Source organism: Gekko japonicus, unplaced genomic scaffold, assembly GCF_001447785.1.
Source record: "Gekko japonicus isolate JY-2015 unplaced genomic scaffold, Gekko_japonicus_V1.1 scaffold593, whole genome shotgun sequence".
Taxonomy (NCBI): Eukaryota; Metazoa; Chordata; class Lepidosauria; order Squamata; family Gekkonidae; genus Gekko; species Gekko japonicus.
In genome coordinates, this window is record NW_015169191.1 from 510562 (window position 1) to 529189 (window position 18628).

An 18628-nucleotide genomic window follows, 5' to 3' on the forward strand; every position below is an offset into this window, starting at 1 on the left:
GGTTGAAGCCAAAACAAAAGAGACTAATCAAAGACTGGAGGTGATGGAAAAACAAAGATCCTCTGATAAAGACCAACTTTTAAGACTACAAATGGAAAATCAGCGTATGTTCTGAGATTTCAAGGTGTTCCTGAACAGCAAGATGAGAATCTGAAAGAAATATTAAGTGAAGCATTGGCCCCAATGACAGGTTTAATGGTGGACACATTGCAAAGCGATCTGGATTTGGTCTACCAGACATATCCAGAATTTATTAAGAAAAAGAGCCTGTTTGGGGAGATAGTGGCGAGATTCTCTAAAAGGTCAAGAAGAGACATGGTGCTCAAGGCCACAAATGGGACTACCTTAAAAATCAAAGACAAAGAAATCAGAATCTTAAAAGACATTCTATTTGAAATAAGAAAGAAGAGGATTCAATACAAACATTTAACCGTTTTTTGCATAAAAACTCCATCCCCTACAGATGGATAATACCCGAACGACTGGTCTTCAACTACAAAGATAAAAAAGAAAAGATAGACTCTGTTTTAAAAGAGAAGATGTTCTTGGAACAGCAACAAAAACCAGCGAACAAAAAAGATACAGCAGAGGAACAAGATATCGAAGAAAAAAGCAGCACACATGGGACGGGAGATTCAGAATCAATAGCGATTAGTAACCCAGAAGAAGACTCTGTATCAGAATTAGGGGTGTCAGCCCCAAAAGTCCTGAAAGTCAAATGGAAATATGAAAAGAAGAAAAATAAAGGGAAGAAACAGATTTAATAGAATTGTATAAGCCTAAAAGTCTTATTGTTTGTATTTACTTGATTCAGTTATATATTTACCAGTCTGTAATAGAAGCAGTAGAAATTAGCTATATTCCAAAAACTATTTCTTTATAGAGAGAGCTTAAGCTAAATATGCAACTAATCATTATATATGATCCTTGTATAGCTTATTTTAGGTTAGTGTTAGTGTTTGTAGTGTTTTTGTAGTCAGAAAATAAAAAAATTAAAAAAAGAAAAAAGCAGCTCAACTGTGTCTCCCCCGCCCCCCAAGAAAATGGCAAGGGGGAAAAATTGCTTCCTCTTTCCCAAAGATCTCTTCCTCCTTGATAAAACAAACCTGGCAGCCAAATTTGCCAAAGGCAAAAAGTCATTTAAAATGAACATGAAATTAAAAGACGCCTGCTCCTTGGGAGGAAAGCTATGGCAAACCTAGACAGCATAGTAAAATGTAGAGACATCACCCTGCTAACAAAAGTCCATATGGTCAAAGCAATGGTATTCCCAGTAGTAATGTATGGCTATGAGTGTTGGACCATAAGGAAGGCCGAGTGCTGAAGAATAGATGCTTTTGAATTATGGTGCTGGAGAAGACTCTTGAGAGTCTCCTGGACTGTAAGGAGATCAAATCAGTCAATCCTAAAAGAAATCAACCCTGACTGTTCCCTGAAAGGCCAGATACTGAAGCTGAAGCTCAAATACTTTGGCCACCAAATGAGAAGGGAGCACTCACTGGAGAAGACCCTGATGCTGGGAAAGATTGAACTGGAGAAGACCCTGATGCTGGGAAAGACTGAAGGTAAAAGAAGAAGGGGACGGCAAAGGATGAGATGGTTAGACAGTGTTATCGATGCAATGCACATGAAGTTGAGCAAACTCTGGAGGACGGTGGAAGACAGGAGGACCTGGTGTGATGTGGTCCATGGAGTTGCGAAGAGTCGGACTGTGTGACTGAACAACAACAACATGCTACCCAGCATAGGCCATACATTACTTGCAAGATACAGCAGGGCTAAGTGTTGAATGTAAATACGTTGGGTCACTCCCTTCAGTCTCAGACCTTACAATGCAATAAACTTGCACACAGACATGATTTTTTGACTGAGTTATTCAGAGACCTTTGTGCAGGCAGAGAGTTGCAGTTCTGCAGTTAGTCGTAAACATAAGGCAGAGCCTGTCGCTTCAGTGCTGGTGACAGTATTTAACATGGAAAAAGAAAGATCCAGATATGCCATTACACTATCTGACATTCAAGGTATGATGTTGCTAAGACATTCTGCATACAAAACAGGATTCACAGGAAGTCCATATTTTCACATTTAAAATAAACATTGAAATAGCAGAGCACAACATCTCTAGGGCAGGATTATGGAACTCTTTCAAATAAAATCAAGTGCCTTGACTATAATGAAAGTCCCGCCAGCCCTTTTATTGTGGGTTTTCCCTCTCATTATTTGATACTATTCAGCTTTTTTAAATGTTGGCTTGCCCTTCCTTTAAACTGAGAAATTTGGCTTCAAGTTGAATGAACAAAATTTGGCCTTCAAAATTACAGACATCATGCAGACCAGACCTGGGCTCACCTGTAAGGAAGCCAGTCCAGGCTCCTGGGTAACCACACCTGAATGCTACCAGTGTCTACAGCACAGGGTCTGCGCCACTCATATTTTATATGTACAGCAAAAAAGGTGCAAAGTAGGCTTGCCAGCTCTGGGCTGGGAAATTCCAGGATATTTCAGGACAGACCCTGAGAAGGGCGGAGTGGAAGAGAGCTCAGCAGGGATAGGATGCCACAGAACCCACCCTCTGAAGGTGCCATTTTCCCCAGGGGAGTGGATCTCTGTAGTCTGAGGATCTAATTCTGGCAGTTCTCCAGGTCCTACCTGGAGGCTGGAAACCTAGATTACTCAAACAAGAGGAAATTGCCTTCAAAATCTAAGTGCGCCTACTCCAAATTGCTTTATGATTACTCTATATTGGCCATCTTCTTGTAGCCAAAACCAGGAGGATGTTAAAAGACGGACCTTCCCCTGCCCCTCCCCTCCATTATTCCAAGGCATCTTTATGTCACAGCCCACTCCCCACTCCTTGGCACTCTGGAGCCATGTGGGGGTATTAGTCCAGATAAATGAATGCTGTGGACAAAGTGGGTGTGATCTTCTGCTTGTTGAGAAGCCTCTTCAAGACTGAATTTATTCAGAAGCTGGATGGTTTGGAAACTGTAATGCAGGGCTATTTTTGGGCAGGAACGCACAGGAACGGAGTTCCGGCTGGCTTCAGAGTTGGCCACGCCCACTACAGCCAAAACCTCTGCATGCGTGGCTACAGAGGGGAAGGCCAGGAGAGTGACCCCTTCCGGCGACTCCGAGGCGGGCGGGCCGGGGGGCCCTGGAAGGATTGGGGAGGCATTTAAATGCCTCCCCGTGCCTTCCCCTCCCCTCCAAGGGCTGGCTTGCCAGGGAGTCCCCGCAGCTGCGGGGTGCTCAGGCAAGCCAAGGGAAGGCAGTTTAAATATGCTAATGTTCCTGCTGGGCTTTTTCTACAAAAAAAGCCCTGCTGTAATGTAATCACTTTTGTCTAATTCTAAGGCACAAAAGGCTGCAAACCTTTTGTGTCTAATCTCACTACTTGAATGTGTACGTTAAAAAACAAATGCAACCATGCATAATGAACTAGCATTGCCTTTCTCCTCCTTAAATGATTATATCTAGGAAGCAGTTCTTCATGTTATACTAGGTGGCAGTGGATTGTTGTTTTAATTAAGTTAAACTGTTTTTCTTTTTTTGAAAAACCATCATGTATTAAAACACATGCAGAGACTTCCTGTGCTGGAGACAGTCTGTAAATGAAGGACCAATTAAAAGGTCCATGACAGGATTTTTCTCCCTTTCAGACAGTAGAACAGTTTCTGTTGGCAGCAGTAAGCAGTCTGTGGAACGTGACAAAAATGTGGGCTGGTATTCCTGTAGCACACAGATCTTAATCTGCTCTAGATGATGACTAGGGAACAATCCTGCCAGACAATTAATAGGCAAGACCAGGGCCGGCTCACTCACTAGGCGAACTAGGCGATCGCCTAGAGCAGGCTGGCCCTTAGGGGTGCCAAACTGCACCCAGCCCCGTACTCTGAGGGTTTCTTGATTATTTGTGTTTTTCATTCTTCCTAAAATGCATTTATTTTTGAAAAATGGCAGGCATGGGGGGGGGGGCGCCAGAAGGGATCCTCGCCTAGGGTGCAAAATAAGCTGGGGCCGGCCCTGGACAAGCCCTCTCCCCCCCCCCGCTAGGCAGAGTTCTCAGAATGTTTGAGACAATTGATTACTTTATTCACTGTCATTTAGTGGAGTTAGCTGGATAAATTCTCTTTCTGCGTAAATCAAATTATGTATTTTGTTACCGAACCAGCAAAATACTCAGGTTGTAAATTGGCCCTGCTAGTTCTGCACTCCTCGGCAGCCTCTGACATCGTTTACCACACTGACCTGCTGGACCACTTGCCTGGTTACTCTGCTGCTGCCTAGGAGACAAAGGCCAAGAAGTGGTTTGGGGGGAGCAATCCAGCAGCAGGCCTCCTGTGCTATGACGTTCCATAGGGCTGTAACCTGTCCTCTAGGCTGTTCAACATCTACATGAATCCATGGAGTGAGGTGTCATCAGAGTCCTGATGATACCTAGTTACATTTGTCTCCAGTTTCTGAAATCAATAATGAGAGACATGAGGGCTAACAACTTGAAGCTCAATCTGGACAAGATAGAGGTTCAACAAGGAAATGATTCCATGTTAGTGGGAGGCTGTACACAACCTACCCTGGATGGGGTTGCACTTAAAAAAACAGGTTCATGGTTTAATGGTGCTGTTAGACCTGTCCCTTTTTCTGGGCAGCTCGGATAATATCTGCATTATGAAGTACGTTTTCAGATTCCACTGAGCAGCGTGCCAGCTGCAACTCTCCTGGAGAGAGACAGCAGAACATAAACAGTAATAGCCAAGCCAACAAATAGGCTGATAGTGACAATGTATTGTGCAAGGGGCTGCTTACCTGGTATTAATCTGTCTGATAATCAATATGTTAATCAGAGCAAGGACCTTTTCAGCAATGGTGCCCCATTTGTTGAATACCCACCCTAGAAAGATTCATATGATTCTATTCACTCAGATGGGAAAACACACTCTCTTGTGGGAAAAGGGCTGAACCACCTTTTGCCCTGTGTTGCCACTGGAACCACACCCTGCAAGTGCCATTTAGAAAAGTTAAACAACTCTAGCTGTGTCCTGACCAAAGTCGGCCCACCCATAGAAAATTTTAGACATTTGCCTAGTGGTGCCACGCTGCCACCTCATAGAAGGGCGCCACCCGGCCTGCCGCCCCACCCCCGCCAAAAGCGATGATCTGTATTTCCCGTCTTCCGCCATCGGTCCCCGGAGCTCAGGGCAGCCTACCTCGGTCTCTGCCCCGCTCCTTTTTATCCCCTACAACACAACCCAGTGCTGGAGAGAGAGAGAGGCGTAGAGAGAGGTGCTTTCCCGGGTGCGCCTGCCGGCAAAAGGCTTTCCGAAGGGGAGGAGGCAACAGCGGCTCCCGAGTCCCGGCGCCACAGTTCCATGGGATGAAGCTCCAGGCCGCAGAAGCGAGATTTTTGCCGCTCCTTCCATCCCATGGGGAGGGGTCGCAACCCTTGGCCCAGCTGGCAGCAGGAGTCCCTGGCCCAGTGGAGCGCCATCCAGGCGTCCAAGGGAGCGTTCGGGCAGCCAAGCACCTTGGAATGGATGGTGCGTTAGCTCCCCCCTCCCACCCCCGGCCTGGAGACACAGGAGTCCCTCCCAATGCATTGGGGTCATTTCCCACCATGGACTGGCTGGGTTCCACCGAGGGTGATTCCAACTAGCCGGGCACACAGCCCCGTACGAGGCACATCTACTCAGAAATCAGCCCCCCCCCCGTGTTCAACGGGGCTGACTTGCAAAAGTCAGAAATCCAGCAAAGAGCCCTGTTTAAAGCACCAGACCGGCTTTCTCTGCTTGCCACCCCTGGGGTGTGTGTACCAGAAATTGGTGGGTGCACGGGGGTGGGGGCGCCAGAAGGTATCCTTGCCTAGTGGGAAAAAAACCTGGGGCTGGCCCTGGCCCTGACCTGTGGCTTCTAGCTCCTAGGACTTAGTGCCAGTTTGCTGTAGTGGTTAAGAGCAGGGGCCTCTAATCTGGAGAACCGGGTTTGATTCCCCACTCCTCCACATGCAGCCAGCTGGGTGGGTCAGTCACAGTTCTGTCAGTGCTGTTCTCTCAAGAGCAGTTCTCTCAGAGCTCTCTCAGGCCCAACTACCTCACAGGGTGTCTGTTGTGGGGAGAGGAAGGGAAGGAGACTGTAAGCCCCTTGGAGACTCCGAGTGAAGGGCGGGGTATAAATCCAATCTTCTCCTCCTCCTCCTCCTCTTTTGGTTCTGTCTGCCAGCTTGGAATTGCTCTTCTCTTTTCTTACATTTCTTTCTCCCCTCATGACTTCTTTTGGACCATCTCCAGAATCCTACTCACTGCATCTGTGGCAGCTCCTGCCCCACTTCCTTCAGCCTTCCCCTAGCCCTCACTTTCTCTGTTTACCCATATTCTTGAGAAACCCAGTTTGATTCTCAGACTTTAGCCTGTGTAACTAGACAAGTCCTTAAAGAGATGGGAGTACCCGACCACCTCATATGTCTCCTGAGAAACTTGTATAAGGGTCAAGAAGTGACAGTTAGTACCGGATATGGAACAACTGATTAGAATAGGAAAAGGAGTATGGCAAGGATGTATATTGTCACTCTGCTTATTTCATTTATATGCAGAGTACAGCATGCGAAATGCAGGCCTGGATGAACCACAAACTGGAATTAAGATTGCCGGGAAAAACATCAACAATCTCAGACATGCAGACGATAACACTCTAATGGCAGAAAGTGAAGAGGACCTCAAGAGCCTCTTGCTAAGAATGAAAGTGGAGAGCACAAAGGTTGGCTTGAAACTCAACATCAAAAAACTGAGATCATAGCATCCGGCCCCATCACTCCTTGGCAAATAGAAGGGGAAGTCATGGAAGCAGTGACAGATTCACATTCCTGGGATCCAAGATCACTGCAGATGGTGACTGCAGCCATGAAATGAAAAAACGCCTGCTCCTTGGGAGGAAAGCTATGGCAAACCTAGACAGTAGAGACATCACCCTTCCAACAAAAGTCCGTATAGTCAAAGCGATGGTATTCCCAGTAGTAATGTATGGCTGCGAGAGTTGAACCATAAAGAAGGCCAAGTGCCAAAGAATAGATGCTTTCAAATTATGGTGCTGGAGAAAACTCTTGAGAGTCCCTTGGAATACAAGGAGATCAAATCAGTCCATGCTAAAAGAAATCAACCCTGACTTTTACCTGGAAAGCCAGATACTGAAGATGAAACTCAAATACTTTGGCCACCAAATGAGAAGGGAGCACTCATTGGAGAAGACCCTCATGCTGGTAATGATTGAAAGTAAAAGAAGAAAGGGATGGCAAAGGATGAGATGGTTAGACAGTCTTATCAATGCAATGAACATGAAATGGAGAAATCTCCGGAGGACGGTGGAAGACAGGAGGGCCTGGCATGATGTTGTCTATGGGGTCATGAAGAGTTGGACTTGACTGTGCAACTGAACAACAACTAGGCACAGGATTTCAACCTTTATTCAATAGCAATCAAGTTACGTGATACCAACTTATTAATTTGCTAATTGTTATTTGTACAAGAAACATGTACAATCTGTGGTTTGCTTATTTTAAATGCTTGCTCACTCTGACCTGGAAGTCCACAGCATAAAACCATAAAGTAACAGAGAAGCTATGAGAAGACTTCAGTAAAATCAAATTTAAACCAGACAAAAGCATTATTGGCACCCAGAAGCCCAACTTGTGCCAGCTTGTTCTCAACCACCCCCCTTTTTTGTTTTTTTAGAAAGGGTCTCATACTTTCAAAAGATGATTTAAGTGTTGGTGATTCTCCAAGGGAAATGAGCTCCACAGTTGGGTGGCAGCCACTGAAACCCTCTTTATGTTCTGTAACCACCCTAATCTGACCAAGAAGGTCACAACAGAAGACCATTGTTAGTTTGGGAAAAATTAAATCTTAAGTATCACAAAAAGAAAGAGAAAGCTTGTGGATTAATGTGTCAGTTCATTTAGTTAACAAGAACATTGTGTTGTATTGGGGCTGGCTCACACTTTGCCTGAACACATAGATTATCCTGGGAATGAACCTTGGGCATTTTTATGCTTACCCATTTTGCTTTAAAGACAAAGGTCTGTGACAGCATCTAGAGCCACTTCCATTTAGTGACAACTGCCTATGCAGTTCTCATTATTCCTGCAAACACTGGGAAAACTGCTGGGGAGACTGCTATGCAGATGTTCCATTGCTAATGCAAATTTGCAGGAGCAATGGAACATCCACGTGGAATTTTTCCCTGCAGCTTGCTTGACTCTGCCCACTGCTGTGACCATTCCCCTCCACACAACTGGAGGGCTTTTATTGCGGGGGGGGGGGAGGTTAAAAGAAATCTGTCATTGCTAAATCACTATAGCAATTAAATGATTTTTTTGTAAAAAAGAAAGAGGTCCTCTTACTGGGAGAGAACGATGGCTGCAGCGGGTCATGGAATATAGCTCTCATGTGGGGAGGACTTGCAGAAATGCATACCTTACTGTCCCCACAATGTGCAAACATGCTTTAACTGTGATCTTTCCCAAAAGATCATATCAAACTAGGTTTGGAAAAGATCAGAGTGAAGCTGGGGAGAACCTGAATTGTGGAAAATCAAGGGATGTAGTCATGTGAATACTGAAAAAAATATGATACTGGAAAAAAAGTTAGCTTTGCTCCAGTTTTGAATGCCAGGCCAGACCAGACCAAACTGCTCCATGGAAGCAACCAAAGTGAAGAAGATCCACTGAACTTAACAGGACATTCAGAAGTAAACATGCATACACTGGGATGTAAATGCATCATACCAGAAGTATGATAATACCACAGATTTTATTTTCAGCTTTGCCTTCCCTTTTGATGCAAAAATAAGTGTAGGAAGCAAACAATTTCACTGAGCTATTTTAACATAATTAAGTGGTCAATGCTACTGTAACTCAAACCCACTAATTATGTTGCGATTTTGACATATGGAAAAACTTGAGTTCTACATTCAGCCTTGGTCCTTTGCCTATAGTAAAGAAGTATAAGGTCCAGAGCCAATGTAGTATAGTATTAAAACTGTGAAGATCTGGTTCAAATCCCCACTGAGCTACAAAGCTATTTGGGTGACCTTGGGTCAGTCATTAACTGTTAGTCTAATCTACCTCACAGGATTTTTGAGGATAAATGTGGAGGTACCATGTTTGCCAACCAGAGCTCCTTGAAGGGCCAATAGGATAAAAATGTATTTAATAATAATTAACACAATGAATAGCAGTGACGGAGTGGAAATTTAGGTTGTAGAGAAGAAAAAAGGTTTTAGGCAGAAAAACAAAAACAGGACTTCTGTGAGAAACCTGAGACAACCCAGTTTCCACAGAGACACAGAAAAGACCAAACTAGAACAATAGATGGTATCAAGTCACTCTTGTGAAAACTTTTACATGTATTTAAAATTCCATAATAGAAGTTTTTAAAAACTTGCTGACACTTCATATTAAGCAATCTGAGTAATTATGGGTGAATTTTACCATTCACCCACCCACACTGCAGTAATAGCTTGATTTTGAGGAGACATTCACTTGAGATTAAGGGCAGAATTATAGGCTGCCTGAAAAACAGGGTTGCTTCCAAAAAAAACCGTGTCCCTCTGTATGCAAGCCTGCCCCCTACTACTTTTACACCTGCAGCACATTCTGTATCATTAAGCTGTGCATTTCCCCAATCAAACTCATATTATTGGCTTCTACTGGCAGGGGTGAGGAAATACATGACTTGTTAGGTCACAGGTAGGTGGTATTTCAAACAGAGGAGGACTGAGTAAGAATACTGCCATTTTGGCGGCAATCCTATTTCTGTGGTAATACAAAGAACCAAGATGTAGATTTAACAGGTACATGAAGTTGGACTGAAGCTGCATGTGAGTACATGAAACTTTCTTTTTCTGAGTTAAGCTATTGGTATATCAAGGTCAGTATTCTCTACTCAGGCCCTGTTCATACGAGGCGTTTTAGGCCAGGAGGGGGACGGAACGGGGGCGGAGCAAACGGGCACGATCCCACAGCAACATCTGGGAATCGTTGCCTGCCCGTCCCTGTTCCATCCCAAACGCCGATACCGCGCAGCAAAAAAACACCACCTACATGCGCCGCGGCTGAGGGGATCCGTGGGATCCCGCCGCGGCGTCTCAAGTTTGGTGCGGCTCTGATTAGCCGCGTTTCAGCCGTCCCGTGTGGCAGGGACCTCAGACAAGCAATGGCTCTCAAGAATCTCAGGCATTCACATTATCTACTATCAGTTCTTTGATGGTTGAACCTGAGACCTTCTGATTGTATCTCTTTGAATGTTGTACACCACCCTGAGCCCCAAGTATGGGGGAGAGCGGTTTAGAAATCAAATGTATAAATAAATAAATACAAAGCAAATGCTCCACCACTGACCCACAGATACTTCACCACCTAGGCAGGGCAGCTTGTGTGGGTTTTCACAACCTGATCAGCAACTGTTGGGAATGAGGGTGCTTATTATGTTGGAGAGACCCAACCTTCCGAGCCTATGTGGTTGCTTCATGCACAAATTTCCCACAGCTGTATGGGATTGTCTCATTGGAAAACTGTGAAGAGCACCCTGCAGATCCTGTTTTTGTACTGCCAGTGTAACATCTGGTGGGTTAATGAGATGCATGAGTTCAATTTATGGATACAGCTCATGCAGCTCTGGAAGGAAGATGCACAAGAACTTTTAATGGACATTTTCACCATGTCCTATCCACTTGAAAGACGGCACTGCTAGCTTCAGAGGATACATTTCACTGACTAATTTGACAGTGTTTCGAGTAACAGAAAGGTCTCATGAGCTAAACTAAATGAGCTGAACTAAATGGCAGAAACTTTTGCAGAGAAAAATTCTCATATTTCCTAATTCTGAAATCAATTTCTTTGCAGGAAACTTGGATTTCATTTTTATTTGTGCCTTTGTTTCTTAATGGGGATTTAAAAATATTTTTTCAAAAGCTCACTGACTTCCAGTATCCTATTCCAACTATCTTTTCATGGCAGCTGTCAGTCTTCAGCTAGCCATGCGGACTTCCCACTGCATTGAGGGCCAGCTTAACTGGTTTAGATGAAAATTAATTTTGCTTTTGACCCTTTCCAATGCTTCGCACAACTGAACAGATATGTATACTCCATTTCCCTTTCACTCCCCAGCTCTTCACAGTCTATTATCCCAATGGTTTAAGGTGAGCAAGGGAGCAAGGGACAATTTACCCAATGAACTTAGAGCCCTTGGAATTCTGTTGCATGCACAGCTGCCTGCACTGGCTATTGGATTATGTAAATCATGGCTGCGTCAGACTGATGAATTGTCAGTCTTCAGCAGGCTGCCACCACTTGTTCAGGCTGGACTGGCTCTTGAGACAATAACAAGCCTGATAGATCAGAACAGTGGGCAGGAGAGGGAGTGGTTTAATGACAATAGTCCAATAATTGAAAAGTGGGCTAGAGATGGGTGGGAGCTGGCGGGACAAAGAGAACTAATATAAACATTATGCACTAGGAAAAAAATCAACTCAAAACCAGCTTCCAGAAAAACATTGAGGTAAAAGTAGTCTCAAAACAGATGGAAAAAGCCATTGGAAAAACGAATCCAAACCCAAATACAAGGTGAATACGAAAGGCACAAAAATGCATGTGGAAATCAGGGGATAAACGCAAAGTAACTGTTAATATTTCTGTTTATCATGGAAGAATAAGTTTGCTGCTTCAAAGATTTACTATAGGTGTTCCCAAACGTCTTCTGTAGCTGCCTATTTCCTACCCTGCTTTCCCTCCCTCCGTAAATGCTGGATCAGCTCTCCAAGCTATATTTTGTACTTCAGTTTCCTTATCTGGCAAAAAAATAACTTGTTCTTCAGCTTCATCCATCTGTTGAATTGTTCCCCTTCCTAAAGGAAAAACCCAGGGTTATGGGTGAGATTGTGCATGGAAGAGAGGTCAAAAAAATCTAGAGAAGCTAACTGAAGATGCCAAAGAGTAACTGGCAATGGAGAAGCAAAAGGGCCCAAAGTAACCATTCCTTATAGAGTTCAACATATTGTAAGTATTTTGGTGCTGCAGAAGAAGACAAAAAAAGATAAAAGTATAGTAAAACCAGAAGACACAGTGAGAGAGGATTCTTTGTCCTTACTAATCTAATGTTGCTATTATTATCATTATTATTACTATTATCATCATTATTATCATCATCATCATTATTGTTATGTTCTGAGTTATTGTGTTGAATATGGTATCGTAATCTTTGCATTACTATTGGTTAAGAATAAAGATTGTTCGTTGGACCTAAAAGCCAACTGAAAGCAACCAATCACATGGCTCCGCTTAGGGCCAATCAAGCCTATGGCACAGAGTTACAGTGCTGTTGTTTTACGATGCAATGGTATAAATATAGAGAAACTGCAAGCATAGTTGTTGAAGTCCTGAAGCAATGTTGAATAAAGGTTCTGGTTAATGGTTCATCGTCTTCCACCTCAATACTTGAAAATTATTATCATTATTATTATCATCATCATCATCATTATTATCATCATTATTATTAGCTTTCCTCAGAGTTCTGCTCAGTTAAGCAAAGGAACAGATTCACCCCTGGCCTCTAGATCCTGTTGCTTTTTGAACCACACAAAGTTGGTACAATTCCTTTCCCAGAGTTCTGTGATAAGACTTCCATGCTTTGTCACTAGTTTATACTGTTCTGGAATTAGGCCCACTCTCCGCATACACAGTCATCCAAAGGTTACACTTCCGACTGTAATCTCCTTCCTGTGCTATCCTTGCAACATCTGAGTCCCCCTGGCACAGCTCTTCCTACCATGTGAAGATTGTGTTAGAATGCCAGGCCGTGTAGAAGGAGCCCCTTCCCCCTCCCGTGTGACCTTCTCCTCCCCCTCTCCCTATACTAATATCTGCTTTCCAAGATGCTAGGAGAGTGCTGACATGGGGAGGAGCTGTTGCTGGGACTGCTCCCCGTGTGGCTCAACAGTTTCTGATGTTACCTTCACACTGACACAAGGCACTGCACTGGCAGTGATTCTCATCATGCCACAAGTTCATGTGAGGAAAAAGGCCTCAGGTTACTGACATTATGAAGAAAAGGCTTTGCATCTGAGGCAGGTTCCTCTGGCTTGGAGCTCTGTTGTACAGCTAAAGGACTAGAACACAGCTTGAACAAGAATAACTAAACATGGTCTACAATGTCCCTTTAAGAGTGTAAGCCCAAACAGAGTTACACTCTCTTACATCCAGGGTGTAATCCCGTTTAGGACTGCCCTGTAAGACTGATAACGTTCATAAGGGGTGTCTATGTCTTTCCAATAAGAACAGCATGAATCAAGGCCCCCCTCTCCCCCGGCAATCCTGCCTTTAGTATTTTTACGTACCAGAAGATAATTGTTTTAAAGAAATTCAATATACTTTGTGGCTGCTTCCAGACAGCTGAGTAATGGCCAAAGCATCAACAACTGGCAAATGATTCTACCGGTTTCTTTCCTCCTTCCTAAACAGGCTGTTCTTTGAAGAAGTCAATCAGCATAAAGTCAAAATGTCAAAATAACGTGGTACTGAGCAGGTAATTTGACAAACTGTGACGCTGGCCTTAAGTAATTCGACTGGCTATTAATTGTCAAAACAGTCTGAAGAGATTAGTGATGCAGGCTGATTTCCGTCTAGACAGAAAAAGGAGTGTAAAACACATTAGGCAGATACAACTTAGCGGTGACAAGAAAAACCTGTTTCATAAATGTTCAGGTGCCTGAATCCAGAAAGAACAGCTATTTTTTCTTTTCCTGAGCCAACCATGTCCGATCTGTTAGCATGTAGTGAATGGCCACCTGAGAATATTTTTGCTGACTGTCAAAGATTAGCAGATGAAGAGATAAAAGCTCTCTTCTTTGCTTCCCTGTTCTATTTATTACACCAATAACATTAAAAATGTACCCTGGGAAGAAGATGTTCTAGGAAGGAACATAGACAATCAAATTATTTGAAGTGTAACACTCCATCAAGCTTCTGCATTTTAATGGCTTCGTAAAACTTTTCAACGCCCTTATTCAAAGGGCAGGCTCTGGGAATTGAGCCAGTTTACCCACTTCATACCCTGAACCTGTTGGTATCTCTGCCCTCATTTTTCATGTTTACATTGGGCAGCAAACAATACAGTTGCATCACAGTGACTGAGCTATCTGCTTAGAATTGCTGGAGTTACATCACATCTGCTGTTACAGTCTCTGCAGACTCCACAGATAGGTCTTCTGGGACTAAATACAAATATCCATTTTCTTCAGCTTTGTCTCCCAGCCTGCTGAGCACATCTGGAGAAAAAATTGAGAGTATACCACTTTACTGTACTAATCTCTCCTCAAGATCTGGGGTTTTGAAACTTTGCAATCCATTCTGTGCCTTTATAAACTAGTCAAACACTCAGATCCTTTCCCTGACAACACCCCACCATCTTACCACCAGAACTTCACTACAAAGAGCAGTTTGACAATACTGGGTGGGAATCCAGCTCTTTATCTGGAGGAAAATGGAATAAGAACAGTACGCCTAGCATGCTGGTGTGATCTTTGTTGTTGTTCAGTCGCAGAGTCGAGTCTGCCTCTTCGCGACCCCATGGACCAGCTCCCGCCAGGCCATCACAATTAGGGTGTGCACTACAAAACTGTTAAGGAAAATGCCCAGGGGTAGATAGTGGGGAAGATGAACAATTGCTATAAACTGTCCAGGCATTCAAGCATTTACTAGTCCTTTATCACTACTGCTATGTTATTGAATTGCTGGAAACCAAAGATAAGGGACTGACTGACTTGTACAAGCAGAAAGACAGCAGGAGGCATATGAGTAGAGCCTTGCGGCTAGGCTGCTCACCAAACTGGAAGCACAGAAGTAGCCTAAGAAGAGGGAACCTACCTTCAGATGCCTACAATAGAATATTTAGAGAACTCCATCAAACAACTGCAGGATGGTCTTAACAAAAACAAGAAGAAAACATAAGCAGAATCAGCCCCCTTCCCACTTAATTCTGGATGTTTTACCCTATGAATATAACTCTGAATTGGTAATGGTTGTTTGTTTTGTTTAAGATGGTTCTGCTTATATTTAACATAATACATATTTGAGAAGAGGAAATTTAGCATTTAGTGGTCTGGTACTATCAAAACATGCCAGTAGAGTTTCAGTGATGGAAAATTGTGGATACAGTCTGTCCTCATTAGCTTGCAAGTTGCTCCATTTCAGAGAATGAGGGCTTAAAAGGTTTACCGGGGGTGTGTGTGTGTGTACCCACACTGGCCTGGATGGAATTTGCTGTTCCACTAATAAAGGGACTGATGTAAAGTGCAGGATAGCAGGATCTGAAGTCTGTAAGAAAGAATAGACTGCCTTGGAGGGGGTTTCATATTACCAGTCCGTTGCAGAAACATTACACTGTTTAGCTTCAGTACAAACACAAAGGGCGAGTGAATAAAAAGATTGTTCTTTCACATGATGCTTACCAGGTTCAGCTGCAGATCGAGGCTCTGCTTATCACATCATCCAAATAGAGAGCAGGGGAGGGAGAAGGAAAGAGCAAAGAACAAAATGTGTCAGAAATCAGTTACTCTCAGAAACTTTAAGTGTGTGTCTTAATGTAGCACTATTAGGCCGCACTTAGACAACACAATATGCCAGGGTTTGAGCAAACTCCAGTTAGTTGGGCTCTCTGAATGCGGATGATACAGGAAACCAGAGCTTACTGGTTGGCCCCTATACCAGGATTTCCAGAAAGATTTTATTGCTGGTTTACTAGCCACAGTTCGTATAAGGGTTGCCATTTGCCCACCAATACTCCCCTATCCCTCACAGCACTCAACGGGGGGAGGGGGGAGCAATCTGTCTTCCAATGCAGCAGTGTCACTTCTGGCTACATAACCAGATGCGACATCACCCCATTGTTGGAGGCTCTGGGATTCATCCAAAACTCTAGAGCATCCCATGATGTGGTGACATCACTTCCAGTTACACAGCGGGAAGTGACATTGCAGCACCAGAAGATTAGCTTTAGGGTAAGTCTCAGCTATGCCAGTCTCCTGGGATTCAACCCTGTTTTTTTTTACTAATTGTGGTATACTGGGAAGTCTAAATCTGCAAACAACACTTTGTTGAGAACTACCACCACCACCCCTTACCACCAGCTGGTCACAGAGGTGGCAGCACAAGAAGGATGTTCTTTCTTTTGGGATGTGGAGAAGAGACAAGAAACAGGCAAACTGGGATCTATGCACAAACTAGGACAGTTTTCCATATAAGGGTGCAAAATTGGGACACCCCGCTCAGCAGAGGCAAGTTAGGTGGGCATGATGTTCATATACACTGGCACCAACCCTCGCCCACTGCTCCTGCGCCTGTTTTCTCCATCACACTTGCACATTTCCTGTTGCGTTGCAGGGTAATGCTACAATGAGGCTCAGCTGGTAAAGGAAAAAAGCCCTTTAAACAGCTGAAGATGCAGGGTGGGGAAGGAAGATGTAGAACTTAGCTCTTCTGTTCTGAAGGTGCAGCTAAGCTTGGCCGTTCCCCATAGTGGCTCTGGATGGAGCATCCAGATGGACCTGCAGCCCCCCTGAAGTTTTCCCTCTGAGATGGATCAAAGGAGATTTATTTTTGATCTGGTTCAAAACTGAGGGGGGCCAGATGAGACATGACATCATCAGGATATTCCAAAATACTGTGAGGGCCTCCCACTGCCCTGTGGCAGGGGTGGGATGGGGAATCGAAATGTAGAAGCAGCCCAGGACTGGTTGCTGACATCTGGTAGTCAAAGCAGAGTTTATTGCAAATTATCTGTGGTTTATTTTGACATTTGAATGCAGCTTTTGATACTAAAATTACAGGCATGTAAAATCAAAAATAAAAATGAAACAATAATGTATAACAAGACAATATTTTTCATGTTGCATGGCTACTTAAAACAGAACTATTCCACCTCTTACTTTTTTGAAGAACTCTGAAGTCTGGGGAATCCTGAATTTCAGTGCCTTGCCGAAACCAACTGACTTGCAAGGGAGGTGGTCCCTTCACTCTGCACTCAAACACAACTACTTGTCCTTCAGTTGCTGTCACATTTTGCAGCTCCTAAAAAAGCAATATATGGATTTTATTTAGACAGCAACATCTGATGTCAGCATTCTGTTAAGTGTTATTCTGTTCTTCACTCTTGCTTTATGTAATGGCAATGCAGGAAAAATCTGCACTAGAACTGTGCTATATGCATAAATATTCCATTTCTCATCTATAAGATGCTTTTAATTCATGGTTTTCTGCCAGCTGGGCATATGCTGCCATAGGGATGCAGTCATGATGGGGTGATCATGTTGCCTACACAATGAAAACTACTATGAGATACCAACAATTCACCTAGAAGGGAACAAAAGCAGAGTATTCTTTCTATTCCCTTTTTTTGTTCATGGACACAAGGTCTTGAACAACCCAAAACCATATGATAATGACTTACTTCTTCTAAAGATTTTTAATTTAACTTTAAGCCTTTATGCCTAGAAGAAGCAGCAGCAGCTGTCAAAAGCTTTGCAATGGCTGCTGTACAATCATAGTTCACAGCCAAAAATCAGGTTTGGGAAACTGAATCTGGCGAGATGTTATTGTGCACCGAAATCCACCTCTGTATCCACCACTCTCTCTCTCTTTTTAGCAAGGGATAGTCCACCATTATGTGTGAGATGGCATCGATAATGCCAGAACTACATTGACAAATCTATCTGAAAAGGGGATACCAAAAAACTTGCCATAAAGATTCACAGAAGGGAAGGCATTTAAACATGCTAACATGAATGTGAGCAGAGTATTCATTTGCTGTTGTAGGTTTTCTGGGTTGTATGGCCGTGGTCTTGGCATTGTAGGACCTGACGTTTCGCCAGTAGCTGTGACTGGCATCCTCAGAGCTATAGCACAGAAAGATGAAGTACTCTCTGTGTCAAGGTGAGAAGAAAAATGGTAGGCAGGTAATTTATATCTACTCAGGAAGGTGGGGTAGAGCTGAGTCATTATCTTGTAGGAGTTCCCCAGGCTGTGAACATGCTAATGGAGGAGCTTTCCTGAGGAGGTTTCCTGTTTCCTGAGGAGTTTCTTTTGCATGTGGATTCTAATCTTATCTGTAGTGCCATTGTCAGATGTAGAGCCTTTTGTGTTTTTCAGGACAGGTAACCATGCCCTATTTATTTTTAAACTCTCTTATTTCCAGTTGAAATTGTGTTTATGTTTATGAATTTCAATGGCTTCCATGTGTAATCTGACATGCTAATTGGATGTGTTGTCCAGCCTTTCAGTGTCTTGGAACAAAATACTGTGTCCTGTTTGAATTAGGCTATGTTCAGCCACTGCTGATTTTTCAGGTTGGCCAAGTCTGCAGTGTCTTTCATGTTCTTTTATTCTTGTCTGAATGCTACGCTGTGTGGTCCCGATGTAAACCTGTCCACAACTGCATGGTATGCAGTATAGTCCTGCGGAAGTGAGGGGGTCTCTTCTGTTTTTTGCCGATCGTAGCGTCTGTTGTATTTTTCTGGTGGGTCTGAATACTGTTTGTAGGTTGTGTTTTTTCATAAGTTTCCCCATTTGATCAGTGATTCCTTTGATATA

General features: G+C 43.6%; 1 protein-coding gene across 1 annotated transcript in view; it reads right to left on the bottom strand.

Annotated features, from left to right (window-relative positions):
• PALLD (palladin, cytoskeletal associated protein) overlaps positions 1–18628 on the bottom strand; it is a 188676-nt gene that overhangs the window by 164622 nt on the left and 5426 nt on the right. The window contains exons 5-6 of the mRNA XM_015416244.1: positions 16969–17110; positions 15493–15516 (exon numbers count right to left, since the gene is read on the bottom strand). Of these exons, the coding sequence (XP_015271730.1) occupies positions 15493–15516; positions 16969–17110 (166 nt within the window). The remainder of the gene's footprint in view (positions 1–15492; positions 15517–16968; positions 17111–18628) is intronic.